A 14,064-nucleotide genomic window follows, 5' to 3' on the forward strand; every position below is an offset into this window, starting at 1 on the left:
AACAAACGGATTAATATAAACATATATAAACGGTAATGTCACTTCAGATAAAGTTAGAAAATAGGGAGTGGGTCTTGAAATTGGCCTTTAACTTATTATTACTTCTCTCTCTCTCTCTCTCTCTCTCTCTCTCTCTCTCTCTCTCTCTCTCTCTCTCTCTCTCTCTCTCTCTCTCTGTTATTAATGCTAATAATTAGACACATCTATCTCATAAAATGGTTCTCAAACGTATTATAGACTCTCTCTCTCTCTCTCTCTCTCTCTCTCTCTCTCTCTCTCTCTCTCTCTCTCTCTCTCTCTCTCTCTCTCTCATTAATACAAATAATCAATTCCCTCTCTCTCATTAATGCCAATATTTTTTTTTTATAATACAATACTTTTCTATATAGCATTTAGACCCAAGGCCTATATTGGCGTTGCTTTCATTCATACAAGCCCTTGTATTGACATCAGGTCTATGAATACGGAGAGAGGACCCACAACAGCAGTGGGTGTGTCCATTTACTGGTCTTCAACGAAGCAACGGGACGTCTCATGATGTCACGGAAGTTTCGCACGTATCAACCGGCAGATCAACTCCATCTGAGGGCGTGTTTGTCCTCTGTGCAACCTGGTCGTGTCCTGGTCGTCGTTGGTTTGGTAATGTTTGTTTAAAATGCTTTTTTTCTGTTAGGTTTGTGTTGGTTGATTGATTAGCTGGTGGTTTGTTTGAGATGCAGTACTTTTATATTACACAAATATTTCTGGTGGTAGTGTGATTTTTAATCAGTGGGATATTTAGCAAAATGCTTCCTGTGACGATTAAAATGTTTTTTTTACACCTGTTGACACATGATTTTAAGAGTATTTTTCAACTGATATATGGAAAATACTGCCTATAAATTATAAAAATACTATTAAGGAAAGTCTTGTTTGTATCGGAATCTTAAATTCTTGACAAACTACACTGAAAACAGTATTGATTTTTACAGATGGACTTCTTGACATTCCTGGCACCTGATGGTGAAACATCTCTACTGAATCTTGGTGCTTCCATGCTTCACAGAGTGGCCCTTGGAGAACCATGGGGAATGGTTACCATAGTTGGTGAGGAGCTGATAAACAAGGTAGCAAAGTCTAATTCAAAAGATGGGGCATATAAAGCAGTAGAGAGGAGTAGGGTCATTGCAGAGACAGTTGCTACCAGAGCCATTGGATCCCCAGAAAAGAGGCTGTGGTTAGAGGCCACTTTCTTCAGAGCAGAGAAGGGTGAGTTTGTCATAAGTTTTCTCAAAATTGTAATAATTATCAAACTTTCTAACCTTAGATTTGGAGAACACTACAGGAGAATGAAACAGAGTTCCCATAAAACATTAATTCATTATAACATAAGCTTTTGTAATAGTTCAGATTAATAATAATAATTGATAATATTGATCAGTAATTTTTCTTAACTTCATTGGTCTGTCTCTCACTTTTATGACAACCTTAGCCATTCTTTTAGTATCCAACAAAACTAATTATCATTTACAACCTTATCATTTGTTTATATATTAGGTCACCTTTTTTTTGTTTAATTTTGATACAATGACTATTTATTCATTTATTTACTATTCCATGCCTCTGTTTATTATATTTTGGTGCAGGGAGAGGATGCAAAAACACCTTTACTGAGCTGGGAACACTACAGCTGCATTTCTGTGATAAATACGAGGGCTATGGAGACCTTTGTCGATGTGACAGACCCTATGTTCCTCACGAACAGATACCACCAGTTAGTAACACTCTCTCTCTCTCTCTCTCTCTCTCTCTCTAAACTGCACTACAGTGCATGATGAGTGTACAGTAGGCCTACTTTAGTGATTTAAGTGGGAAACTCTCTCTCTCTCTCTCTCTCTCTCTCTCTCTCTCTCTCTCTCTCTCTCTCTCTCTCTCTCTCTCTCTCTCCATTTAATGCTGTTTAATTCTATATCCATTGAAAGATTATTTGGAATAATGCAACAATTATAAATATTAATTGCATATTCAGGTCAGGAAAGCCATTTTAGGCCTTTTTCAAATTTCATGAAAAATTTGTTTTCCAACTTCCAGCCTTCCATACCCATGACAGAAGACATTCCAGTTGTTATAGTGACTGCGAACAAGCCTTTCTATCTGTACAGGTATTTATCATGTAAATTTATATGTTGGTTGAAGTATTCTTTGCTTAGGTCATTGTGTAATTTTGTCTGGTAACTACAAATTCTTTTTAGGTAATTTTAATTTTTTGTCTCACTTTCTGTGGTAATTACAGTGATGTTTTCAAAGGTTTATTGTGATTCCTTAAGTAGTTTTTTTTATAGAATAGGTGACTGTATGGTCTTGTTTAGACAGAAGAATTTAATTTTCTCTATGAGAATTATATTTTAAGTATGCACTATTATTAATGATGATATATTATAGAAAAAATTATACATTGAGAAAGATAACTTAGGACTGCCTAAGTTTCAGAAGCTGGTGAAAAAACAACTTGCTTAGGTAATTTTGATGACTCTAAGACTCACTTACAGCAAACAAAGAAACATTAGAAGGACTAATGCTTGAAATGGTTTGCTTTGATTTCTGTTATATTTCCCAGGATACTGAAGAACCTCAAAGCAGTTTGGGGATCTGCGGAAACTGAGGTGTTGGTGGTTGTCGACGGAGGTGACGAGGAAACCTTACACCTGGCAAGTCTGTTTGAACTGGAAACTGTCATCCACACACCCCAGGGTGAGCCTGGTGAAAATACCAGGTGAGATGTGTAAGTTAGATGTGCTTAGATTTGAATAAGGAATTGGAAATAATTTGAGGGTTATTTGGTGGCTTTTTTTAAACTTCCAACCAATTGGTTTCTTTCTTCGTTTTTGTTTTATGATACAATCTTCACTCTTTCCAGAGGCAAATCCACTGTTTTATGTGTTAATCAAGACCTTTTTATCCATTGTTCCGGACCTATTTCTTTATTGTTTTCCATATTGGTTAGGACTCAGTATAGGCCTATAGTTACCCTTTCCATGGGCTACCACATTAAAAATCAGTACAGTGATGATTTACTATTTACATCTTGACAGGACAAACACGAACATCGCGTTCGCCCTGTATAGCGCTTTCAGCCGATGGCCTCACGTGGACAAAGCCATTCTTTTGGAGGATGACCTCATACTGGCTCCTGATCTCCTGAGGTATGAGTCATCAAGAGCTTCAAACTATTTTACTGAGGATTTTTTCTCTTTGGAACATAACGACGTCATTTTTATGGCTTGTATTTGTTCATGTGCTGTGGCATCTTGCTTTGCGAACTTGCATCTTTGTATGCTTATTCCAATTGAATTATCACACATTTTGTCACAAGGAAGCTATAAATTTATGTACAAATATAATTTAACAATATTTATACATTTACAGTCTACACAAAAAGAATTCAGTAATATTTCTTATGCAGTTTCTTCCACCAGACAGCCCCCGCCCTTACCGATGACCCTACACTCTACTTAGTGAATGCCTTCGGTCAGAATTCATACCCAAGCACTGCCAGTGACCCATCTGCGGTGATGCGTGCTGATATGTACCCCCAGTATGGCTGGATGACCTGTCGCCGATGGGTCGAGTATGCCCTGCCTCTGTGGGTAGCTCCTGGGGTATGTCTGTTGTGAATTACTGAGACATTTATTAGATATAGGTATCTGATTGAATGGTTGATTGGTTTTAGTTAACATGTCATCTTGGTGGTAGTATCAAAAGTGCTTTACTGGTCTTTTGTGTATAAAGAGTAGGAAGGTAAGTCGTAGTTATGATTGTTACTTGGTTAATTGTTATGCCTTTCCTATATATAGGTGGCTCCTGGGCAAAGTTTGTTGAATTTTTTTTAGAAATAATGAATTGGTAAGGTATCTGGTTTATTGATTGATTTAGTTTTTATTAATGTGGTACATTATCTTGGCTTTTCAGTTCCAAAGATGTTATCTCAACCTGTGCTGCTTGGAAAATAGATATACTATACAGTTAGTGTTGTTGGTTTGTTTGAATTTTCAGTAACAGGTTTCACAGTACAGGATTATGCTTTGATTTTGCTGTTCTGACTGAAGGTATACAGCTTATACTTTTGAATTTCTAAGTGGGAAACTGTGTTAAAAGTACAGTTGTTCTTGTTTAAGCACCTATGCTCTTGTAATAAGATTGTGTACAGGCACCATTTTAAAGTTTCCCTTCGTTATTGGTTTTTATTGCAGCACTCATCTCAGAACATGTACAGTACAGTACCGTACTCTGAAATTAATGGATCAGCTCTTATTAACAGAGTGGCCAAGACTGGGACTGGTGGCTCTACCTAGAAGGCATTAGGAGGAACCAGCAAGCAGTTGTGCCTGAGGTCTCCAGAACAGGTCACGGAGGGGCAGCTGGCATTCATGTCACAGGTTGGGAGCAACAGATGTACTTCAACTCTAGGATCATGACGCACGATCCTGCCACAGTTGTACGTCATGTGGAAAGGTGTGTTGTTTTTAAGGCAAAAGTAAGGGTATGAGATGAAGTAGTGTCATGAAATATCCTTTTAGTTTTTCAGACAGTGCGTTCTAACATATGTGGATTTATCTCACCACTTTTCAAGAGGTATTTTTTGAGTATTTTACAAAGGAGTTTTTACCAGCTTGGTGATTTAGCCTTGTAAGACAGAATCCAGTAACAGCACAATGGCCAACTGTTTAAGTTGTCAAAAACTCCCTGACATGGGTTTTAGTATATTGATAATATTTCTGTTGATTCTTGATTACCTCACTAAGAATGGTACAGTTTTTACTGTTTCTCTGTTAGCAGAATTATAGAAAAAGCTGCTTTGTTTTTTTAAGAAAGTTTACCTAAGGCGAATCCCATGACTAGCAGTGAATGATTACAATTTAGGGATGGTATTACTGTAACTGTTTTGGGGAAGGGGTTTCTTATTTCAGGAGAGTTATGTCTCCTCTTAACCTGTAAGATCCAAAACTAACTACTTTTGGTCAATCAACATATGTGCTCATTGAGGTTTGATGTTACCATAGGTATGCACTCACAAGATGTGTACACTGTTTTGTAATGTAATCTCTTCAAATAAATAGCAAATATTAGTAAAGTCTGTAGTGTTATTCAAGATTCACTTTTAGTGGAAATTTGCAGGTTGGAATCAACAGCATATGCTGAGTGGTTTGAGAATGAGATTAAAAATGCAAAGAAGATTCGACTGGTAGACCACCCCTGCTACACCTTCATCCTTCCTGAGGAAGAGGTATGATTTGATGGCATACACTAGCTATAGAATATGTAATGGTACTGTATCACAGTATTTTTTGTATCCTTGTGTCACATTGAATACATGTATAGTGTTGTATGTTCCTCTTCTCACATCTTTTGGCATTCTGGAACCTGAGTTTTCTGTAGACTGAGGTATATGTAGTACAGCATTGTGATCTTTTTTAATTGTAGGATGTTAGTTTTTATATAAGCCAGTATCCAGTGATGTAACCCAGAACATTGAACTTCAAACAAACCTCTTGTAAGGATTCTATACTAAATGTTAGAACCTTGTACTCCCCAAATGAAAGCTTAAATGAATTATTCGTAAAACTTTTATAACTTTAATTTTTTTGCTTAAACAACAAAGTGGAATTGTCTTAAATTGGTAATTGCCTTATTTCTTATACTTATAAGGACAGAAAAGTTAAATTGATAATTGCCTTATTTCTTATATTTATAAGGACAGAAAAGTTTATACAGTATATAAGAACCTTGACATTATTATTTAATTGCTCACTTAAATAGTCATGTGTTTTTTAAATTTCCCCTTTTCCTAGAGTGGCCCTTTTGTGTTATACCTCGGTGTGGCGAGTAGATCTGATGGCTACAACAGCTTCTATTTCATGCAGACGGTTAGTGAAATTGTAGCGTTCACCGAAAGAAAATTTCGACGTAAACTTGACTTAAACAGAACCAAGAAACTAATATGAATTTTAGAAAGAGAAAACATCATGATTATTCTTGCATATACTGTAGTTTTCAGTCCAGTATACAGTAAGTCAGAGATTTCTAGATAATCAGCACCACCCTTCACACCTCTGTATTTGTTATATTAATGCATATCTTCCTTTGACACTAGTGTATAGGAACAGATGACCAAGAAGTAAAAGAACTTTACGAAGGAGTCATGCGACTGAGAATCCGGCCTCATACCAGGAGGCATCCAGAGTTCAGACTTGTATCTGAATACATTGCTAACCAGAGTCTCATAGAAGATGTGCAGTCATTGTCAAATGTGGCAAGAAGAGGAAGAAACATGACAGATGCCAAGATTCTTTATCTTGTTGGATGTCCCCTTTCTAAGTATTGGTACTGTATCTATGATTCATTACTTTGCCATTAACTTTATATTTTATATTATTTTCTCAGTACAGTATATATATATATATATATATATTGATTGCAGTACAGGTTTTAAGTAGCTCATCCTAAATGTGGGTCAATTTACCAGATTAAAATTTGAATTTACAATGTTCTCTTAGTTGCTATTTTTAGCATATGATTTTAAAAACTTGTTGTCGTCAAACAGTAAATATTCAGCCGGGACCAGCGACTGGGTGATTCCAGACGAGATGCTTCTTTTTGAGGCGGAGAAAGTTGTTCGGGGAAGAAAGATGTCCAGCACCCGTAGGATATCACGGTAAGTTTCCAAATTATAACTGAAGTGTGTGTTATGAGTATATGACAGTTAAAATGAAATCATTCACTGCAAACAGTATTTCAGAAGCCAGGAAATTAGAGTTCAGTTATTTCTACACTGAGCAAAATATTTTTTTAGGTTTGCTACCACCAGTATTTTTCATGGTACATATGATTCCTTTAGAGTAACTACAAAGTACAGAATGGATGTATTGCATGAAGTAAATAATTATGGTTGTATTAGGTATTACATTTCACTCCCATATCTTATCCAGCTTTTGTTGTTTATGGAAACAAGACATTAATTTATTAATACCCAAAACAGAAGGCAAAGTAATATTATGGTGACTCCCTGAATTTGTAGTCTCTAAATGGTGTGTAATGATATCTGTATCCTCTGTAGTTTACTATTGCTCGTTAACTTCTCACAGTGTACCATTTGTGTAGGCGTTAAGAACAAACACTATACATTCAAAAGAAATGCAAGGCTCCCCATTCTTACAATCACTATTTTTCTGTGCTAGATTTCTTCAGAAAGCAAATCTACTGACCTTATCTAGCCCAAGTCCAGGGAAGTAGGAGGTAACAAAGCCATCCCTTAAGGGATGAAGAACTCAACAACTTGAAAGCAGTTTATTCTACACCTTTAAGACTTTGCCTGTAATTTGACAGAAACCAAAGATGTTAATAACTGTTTTTTTTTACTACTGACTTTGGGAATACTGTTCTGATAAAATTATTTTGAGAATAGCTACATTTACTGACTATGTGAAGACTTATTGGCTTTAAAAAATGTTCTTATAAATAGTAGCTTGTGTAAATTTGAATTTTTTTTATATTTCATCCAGGCTTAGAGTCCCTACATCATCTGCTGAAGATGAATATTCAATGAAGAATCTCCATCACATGCATAGACGTCATGGACATTGATAAGACCTGCTTTGTTTTTGTAAGGGTTTATAAACATGTTTTAATACATATGTACAGTATATAGACTGTGAGTACAGGTATTGAGTTAATAGATATTCAGTACAGATGAAATATAATTGGATTTTTAATACAAATGTACAGTGCTATTGTACTTGAATTTTTAATACATATGTGGAGTACTGTGTCTAGATTCTGAATACAAATGAATAATACTGTACCTGTATCTAGAGTGGGAAATGAAAAAATCTTTAGTGCAGTAGTACAGGAAGAAGATGTAGAGTACAGTACTGTACTGTATTTTTAACTTGTAGCTTAGGTATCAGTAAAATGTGATTGCTAAGTTTGGCATGCTGTAACATTTTTAGGTTAAACTTACTTATGAAAAACATCAGATAAGAAATTTCTTCCCTAAATGTTGTACTTTTAGTCACAATATTACTGTACTGTTTTTCAGAACTACTATTTGGAAACCAGTAGGTTCAGGTAGCTTTGTAAGTTGCAGCCAATAAAAAAATACGTTAGAATTGTCATCACTTGATTTAAACAGCACATTTTTTTTTATCACACAAGCAAGTTTGTCTCTCAAGGTAAAACAAAATGATCTTGTCAACAAAATCACTTTTATTTGAACCCACCAAATGAATAAAAATGTAATATACAAACCGGCTATACATGACTACTGCCCGACTAGGTCACGTGACTTTAGGAGAAATCTTGGGGGCACCAGAGGTGTGTCATTTCTGAGGGTCTTTTAGCCATCATACTTTCCTAGCCAAAACTGAATTTACTTTCAGTGGACTGTTCGACGTGGTTACAGCCAAAATTGAATTTTCATGTAATGGACTATTGGACATGGTTACAGCCAAAATGAATTTACTGTAGTTTTTAATGGATTATGTGGGATGTTATGATGTTTCACATAAAATCAAAATGCAGGTGACTGAAAATGCACTGCAATGTGCATTTTTACATGTGTGTAAAAGCAAAATTGATATTAGTCAGAACATTGATAAAATACTGTACCGTACAAATTACTCAACCAATGTTTGTATGCTATATGGTTTAAAAACCATTTGCAAATGTTCTCAAAGAATGTCTGTACTTTAGCGAAGTCTGCTGTTTTGCAAATTTGTGTATGCTTTTAAGTCCAAGTAATCTTGTTTTGGCTAAGAAAGTGTGTTAACCACAAGAGTTCAAAAAGTGACCAGTGTCTGGGTGCCCTAAACTAGGGTACAAAATGACTTTTTTTATGTATTAGATGAATACACACCACTTTCAGGTCACAGGCCAAACCCCCACGTCATTCATCAGAAAGACATCAACCTTTTGTCATACATGTGTGTATGTATACAAGACACAGGTTTTTTGTTGAGATAACATATTGCATTAAACTATAATTTTTCATAAGTTTGGTATACACAAATATAAAACATTACCATGATATATATGGTATATATATGTATATCAATAAATGGTATTTTTTTTTATACAAAAGGTAAATCTATATCTCTTGTAGACTTACAATGGTTTTTTTTAATTTACAATATAATTCATGCTTATAGTTTGACACAGGAAAGCATATGAAGATTTTATACATATAGTAATTGTTATGACTTATTGTTGTTTTTGTAAACAATGTAAATAAGTGACATTTACCGAATTTTTCTCAGTAGGTGTGGCAAACCAACAAGAGACTTATATTTAATCTGTGTGTTTTCACTTAGCCACAGTAATCTCCCTTTCTTCGAGACTTACTCAACTAGATCAAACATTTAGTTCTCCTCTATATATCTAATGGACACTTTTCTAATTACTGCAGTCCCATAGTAATTCATTTGAATGTTGGCAGACACATGTACTAGGAATCACTTCTTTTGTTTTTGGATACGTTTGACACTTGTGTTTAGCCACAAAGTTAATCATTCGAATGCTGGCCAATACACACTCACACACTAATAGGAATTACTTATATGCACAAAACTATCTTGAAGCATTCCATTCTTATTCTATTTGGCCAGGTAATTGGGTAATTACACATTACTGAACAATTTAATACTCTTGCAAAATCAACACAGATGTTATAATCTGTTCCGTGACTGTTTTACTTCCCAGAAAATGGAGATTATGTAAATACTTATCGTTTATACATATTCCACTGTCATGCACGAAGACCTCACATTGATATATAAATGCCACTGTCACAGTATATATCACCACTTTCAGCAAACAACATTGTTCCTTAATGTTGTAGAGTAGTTCATTTTCATGTTTATACTGTACTTGAAAAATTCCTCAAGAATTTTGACACTGATCTCAACTTTGTGGATTTGTATTTTGGAGGGTCCTCATTTTGTTTTATCACAGCTTGCACAAGGCCACATTGAAATTTGGAGAAAATCTTCAAGTCCAATTTGGTTCTGATATTTTACGTTGGCTAGTTTCTGTCTATTTCTTCTGTGACGACTATATGAACACAATGTTAAGGGAAACCTAATTCTTGGCTCTAACAGTACAGTATTTACAGCGTTGCTGTACTACTACTTTACAGAATTATTTGGTCCTTGGTTTCACTGTAGTTAGGACTAATACAACTGGTCCCTTGACTGTCCCCAAGATACTCTACAACTGCGAAGACTGGTTGGACGAGTTCTCTTTGGTGCTGTTGCTTCTGCTAGTTCTGCCTCGACCCCGGGCTCTGTTGCTTGGGGCAGGGAACTCTGGGAAGAAGCCCTCTGCATTAATCGCACCGGTGCCGAGGCTGGGCAGGGTCACGCTGGGTCACGGGATGTTTTATTTTCACTTCTGTCAATATCTAAAGCGGGAGCCGACCCAAGACGTAGCTGCTTCCTGACGTGTCGAGCAACACTCTGAGTCATACTAATTGGAGGGAGAGTGACACTCGAGGATGGCCGCTGTGGCTGCAGGGATGCCAAAGGGGGCATTGATGAGGGAGGTGAGGCCTGTGTTGGAGGTAAGGAGAAGGTTGAACTCCTTCGAGTTGGACTCTGAGGACCTTTGATACCCCTAGCTCCACCTCCTCCTCCAAGTGACCTTTGTAGTCGTGATGGGATGGTACTCGCTCCTCCACCGAGTCTGGCACCTCGCCATGACCCTGCTTCTCCATCTTCTGATCCAAGGCTCTTTGGCCCTGAGGATTCCAGCGAGTCCAGAGATCCCACAGACGAACGAGAATTTCTGGAAGGAGGTCGAGCACCAGTTGTAGTTGTTGTCACCGCAGTGCTAGAGCGATTGTTCGAAGCCCGATTAGAGGGGGCCCGACTTCTAACAGTTCGAAGAGCCGTGCTGTATACCCTAAGATCCTTCACTTGGGCCCGAAGACGAGCAACTTCTCCCTTCAAGTCAGAAACCCTTCTCTCTCCTGCTTCCAGTTGCTGCTGGAGTTGTAGTTCACGCCACCTGTTCTGCTCATGTTCATCTTCATGTAGCTTCTGCTGCTCTGCAAGCTGTTCCTCTAGTTGTTTCACTCGGGAAGTTCGTTCTTCTAAAAGCCTGTTTAGTTCTGCCACTTTTGCCCTCCATGTGTCTTCCTCTGTTAAAGTAACATGTCGTAGGTGGGCCTCAAACTGCAGATCTGAAAGAAAGGTTAATTGTAAATATTTCCGGCTCATTAAATTGTATTTTATAATGGTAGAAAGCAATATGTAGATTGTTTAGAAAGTATATAAATAAAATGTTAGTTTGTCTGAAAAAGCAGAAAATAGCCTATAAGAATGAAACAGCGAAATAAATATTTTTAGGACTGATAAAATAAAATAGCATTAACGGTGGCTGAAAGATTATTTAGATGTAAGATAAAGTTATTTGATCAGCTAATTATCTAATATCAGTTATGACAAAATTTGAACGCATGCCTTTGAAACAATTGCTTTATGCATATTAAATGTATATTGAGAGATTGCTTTATGGATGCATGAATCATGAAAACCAGAGTGAGAAATCCGCTCTCGTAAATAAAATATTTAGCAATGGAATATACTTACTGTATGGTAATCATTGAACATATGCAACTGATTCATACAATGATCAGAGATGGGTATTCAGTTTAAATGTCAGATGTCTAGAGCAAGTGAATATTTGCAGAATGAAACTGCCTTTTAACTTAATTTGCTGGTTTTCTTTAATATGAATAATGAGGAAAATAAGAATTAATTACAGGTATTAAGATGACAAAAGTACTTTTGAGTGCTGATATTAAAAACATTTTAATCTGCTTTAAATGACATAAATCACCATTTAATCCAAATAGTGAATTCCACTTCCTGGCTATTTTAGAATTTTTCAAGAAGAAGCAAAGTGGCACCTCGTACTTTTGTTTACACTCTGCTGCTGTGGATGTGTTCCTTATATTACTTTTAGTCAAATAAATTTATTTTACATTTAGAATAAATATTTGACCATTCTGTGCTGGCAGAGGGTTTAATTAAGGCTTATGATATTAATTAATGTATAATTTTAGACACATAAACGGCAAGTTATGTAAGATGGATTATTCATCTACGTACAATTTTTTAAGCGTAATTTTTTTACGACATTGAACGGTTCCGGCGAAATTGTTAATAAAAACATGGCCGTTGTTGCATGGTGATCGTGCCCCAGTGTCGAACTTTTTGTGTGTTTTTATTGCTTCATTACGCGTTTAAAGTTGCGTGAAGTTATTTGGCAAGAAAAAAAAAGTTATTTAGACTTTAAATCTACAAAGCCAAGGCCAAATGAAGGCCCGGATTTGGTATAAAATGTGTCTAAACCTGACTTACTTCCTTCCAGAGCCGGACATTTTTAAATCTTTAACCCTAAATAAATAATATTTTTCGTCAAACTTCAGCGACGTTTTGAAGATTTTATTGATGGTGGTAAGTATGAAAAGGATTACTGACCTATTGCCTATCTGTATATTAAGTCACATTATCCTAGCCGTAATTATCGAGCCTAATTATGCCTATAAGTCCATGTTAGTCCATTTTTCTTATAGACCGTAGGTCACGTTAGGTTATGGGAATTGTGAATGGATACCTATAAGATCACCTTTTGCCCATTATTGTAAACTAAGGACTAGGGTAGGCCTACTGATGAAATAGCGTAAAGCAAAGGTGGTTAAATTTACTTTAGAGGCCTGTTATCTCATTGTGAAACCTGCCTAGATTAACCTATAGTATTCATACCCAATAACTAGGCTGTCATATGTAGGCCTATGGCAGGCGGTCTTTGCTAGGTGCGTCTTATGAATAATGAAGATTTTTCCCATTTGGATTTATCACGATTGAATAGACCTAGGCCCAGGTCTCTCTATATGGTGCCACTATTCAGTCCAAAATACATTGCTTTCACCATTTTAGGGCACTTTTCATTCTTTAACTTTGGTGCCAGTCACTTTTCTCCATTCATAAAATTTCTTTTGTAGGAGGAAATACTTAGTCTGTCAATAGTAGGCCTATTGTGAATAATTTTGTAGTCTCTGTTTTAAGAGTTCAGCATATCTGATTTAGCCTAGTATGTTAATTTTGAATTTGATTATATATATCTGTACGTGTAACTAACAAATAACAGTAAAACTTAACATTGTTCATACAGTTAATAACAGGTAACAATAAGTAAATAAATAAATGAGTAAAAACTAAGATAATAAGTAAAGTAATGTTGAGTGACGTCTACCCACAAGCAAAGGGGTCAATATCTTTCAGGATAAGGACATGTATTGTGATTTGTGTTTACAGAATAAAGACTTGGTTCTATGACCACTTCTTTCATGTGTCTGCTATGCTATGGAATTCTCTCCCATAATGTGTTTTGATGCCCCATAATATGAATCTTCACTTTAACAAGGCAAGTTGGCCACTTTCTTTGGCGTTATGTCCCATTATGACTTATCCTTCCATTCTTTCTGTTTATCCTTTCGTTCTTGGGTTAGGTAAAGGATATGGTTACCTGCTCCTGTCATTTTAGGTTCCTTTTTTAAGGAAAAGATGAAAAAATGGCCAAAATTCAGGTTAGAGTGCAGGGATTTTGAGTACGGTCCCTCATTTACAAGTTAGCTTTGATAAGGTCTGTGTAAGGATGGAGTCCTTGTTACAAGGCTTCTGTGTAAAATATGGTTTTCCGTGGCCTTCATTTTCAGTACAGTAATTGGCCCATGTTCGTTAGTGGTAAGGATGACACCCACACGCAAGTGATGTATTTCACTGGTGGCAGCCAGAATATTTATAGAGGAAGCACTTCACCAGAAAGAAAGTTCATGTAGGAGGCCATAAGTAAGTTTATAGCCCAAAGCAAAGGACCAGTGAGCTCTTAAGTGCACAAGACAGTTATGTTTCATTTTGAACATTAAAATTTTATGATGGGTTTTCCATTGAGTCATAGCTCATTTCTTTACATTATATTTATTTAATCAAATAATTTTGCTCCCAATTCAGTTTATATACATAAGAA

General features: G+C 36.1%; 2 protein-coding genes across 3 annotated transcripts in view; one reads left to right on the plus strand and one right to left on the minus strand.

Moving 5' to 3' along the window:
* LOC136852936 (protein O-linked-mannose beta-1,2-N-acetylglucosaminyltransferase 1-like) overlaps window positions 1-8,235 on the plus strand; it is an 11,522-nt gene extending 3,287 nt beyond the window's left edge. Inside the window, exons 3-15 of one of the 2 annotated variants that reach the window (XM_067127920.1) lie at window positions 454-639; window positions 972-1,248; window positions 1,626-1,753; window positions 2,071-2,141; window positions 2,597-2,752; window positions 3,072-3,182; window positions 3,443-3,638; window positions 4,298-4,491; window positions 5,155-5,263; window positions 5,829-5,903; window positions 6,131-6,360; window positions 6,581-6,691; window positions 7,539-8,235. In XM_067127920.1, the coding sequence (XP_066984021.1) occupies window positions 535-639; window positions 972-1,248; window positions 1,626-1,753; window positions 2,071-2,141; window positions 2,597-2,752; window positions 3,072-3,182; window positions 3,443-3,638; window positions 4,298-4,491; window positions 5,155-5,263; window positions 5,829-5,903; window positions 6,131-6,360; window positions 6,581-6,691; window positions 7,539-7,620 (1,845 nt within the window). In that variant the 5' untranslated portion in view covers window positions 454-534 and the 3' untranslated portion in view covers window positions 7,621-8,235. The remainder of the gene's footprint in view (window positions 1-453; window positions 640-971; window positions 1,249-1,625; window positions 1,754-2,070; window positions 2,142-2,596; window positions 2,753-3,071; window positions 3,183-3,442; window positions 3,639-4,297; window positions 4,492-5,154; window positions 5,264-5,828; window positions 5,904-6,130; window positions 6,361-6,580; window positions 6,692-7,538) is intronic. The other variant, XM_067127919.1, reaches the window with a different exon arrangement.
* Window positions 8,227-14,064, minus strand: part of LOC136852942 (EF-hand and coiled-coil domain-containing protein 1-like) — an 11,393-nt gene continuing 5,555 nt past the window's right edge. Inside the window, 1 exon segment of the mRNA XM_067127948.1 lies at window positions 8,227-11,212. Coding sequence (XP_066984049.1) covers window positions 10,389-11,212 — 824 coding nt within the window. The 3' untranslated portion in view covers window positions 8,227-10,388.

The sequence above is a fragment of the Macrobrachium rosenbergii genome, chromosome 26 (assembly GCF_040412425.1).
Source record: "Macrobrachium rosenbergii isolate ZJJX-2024 chromosome 26, ASM4041242v1, whole genome shotgun sequence".
Lineage (NCBI taxonomy): Eukaryota > Metazoa > Arthropoda > Malacostraca > Decapoda > Palaemonidae > Macrobrachium > Macrobrachium rosenbergii.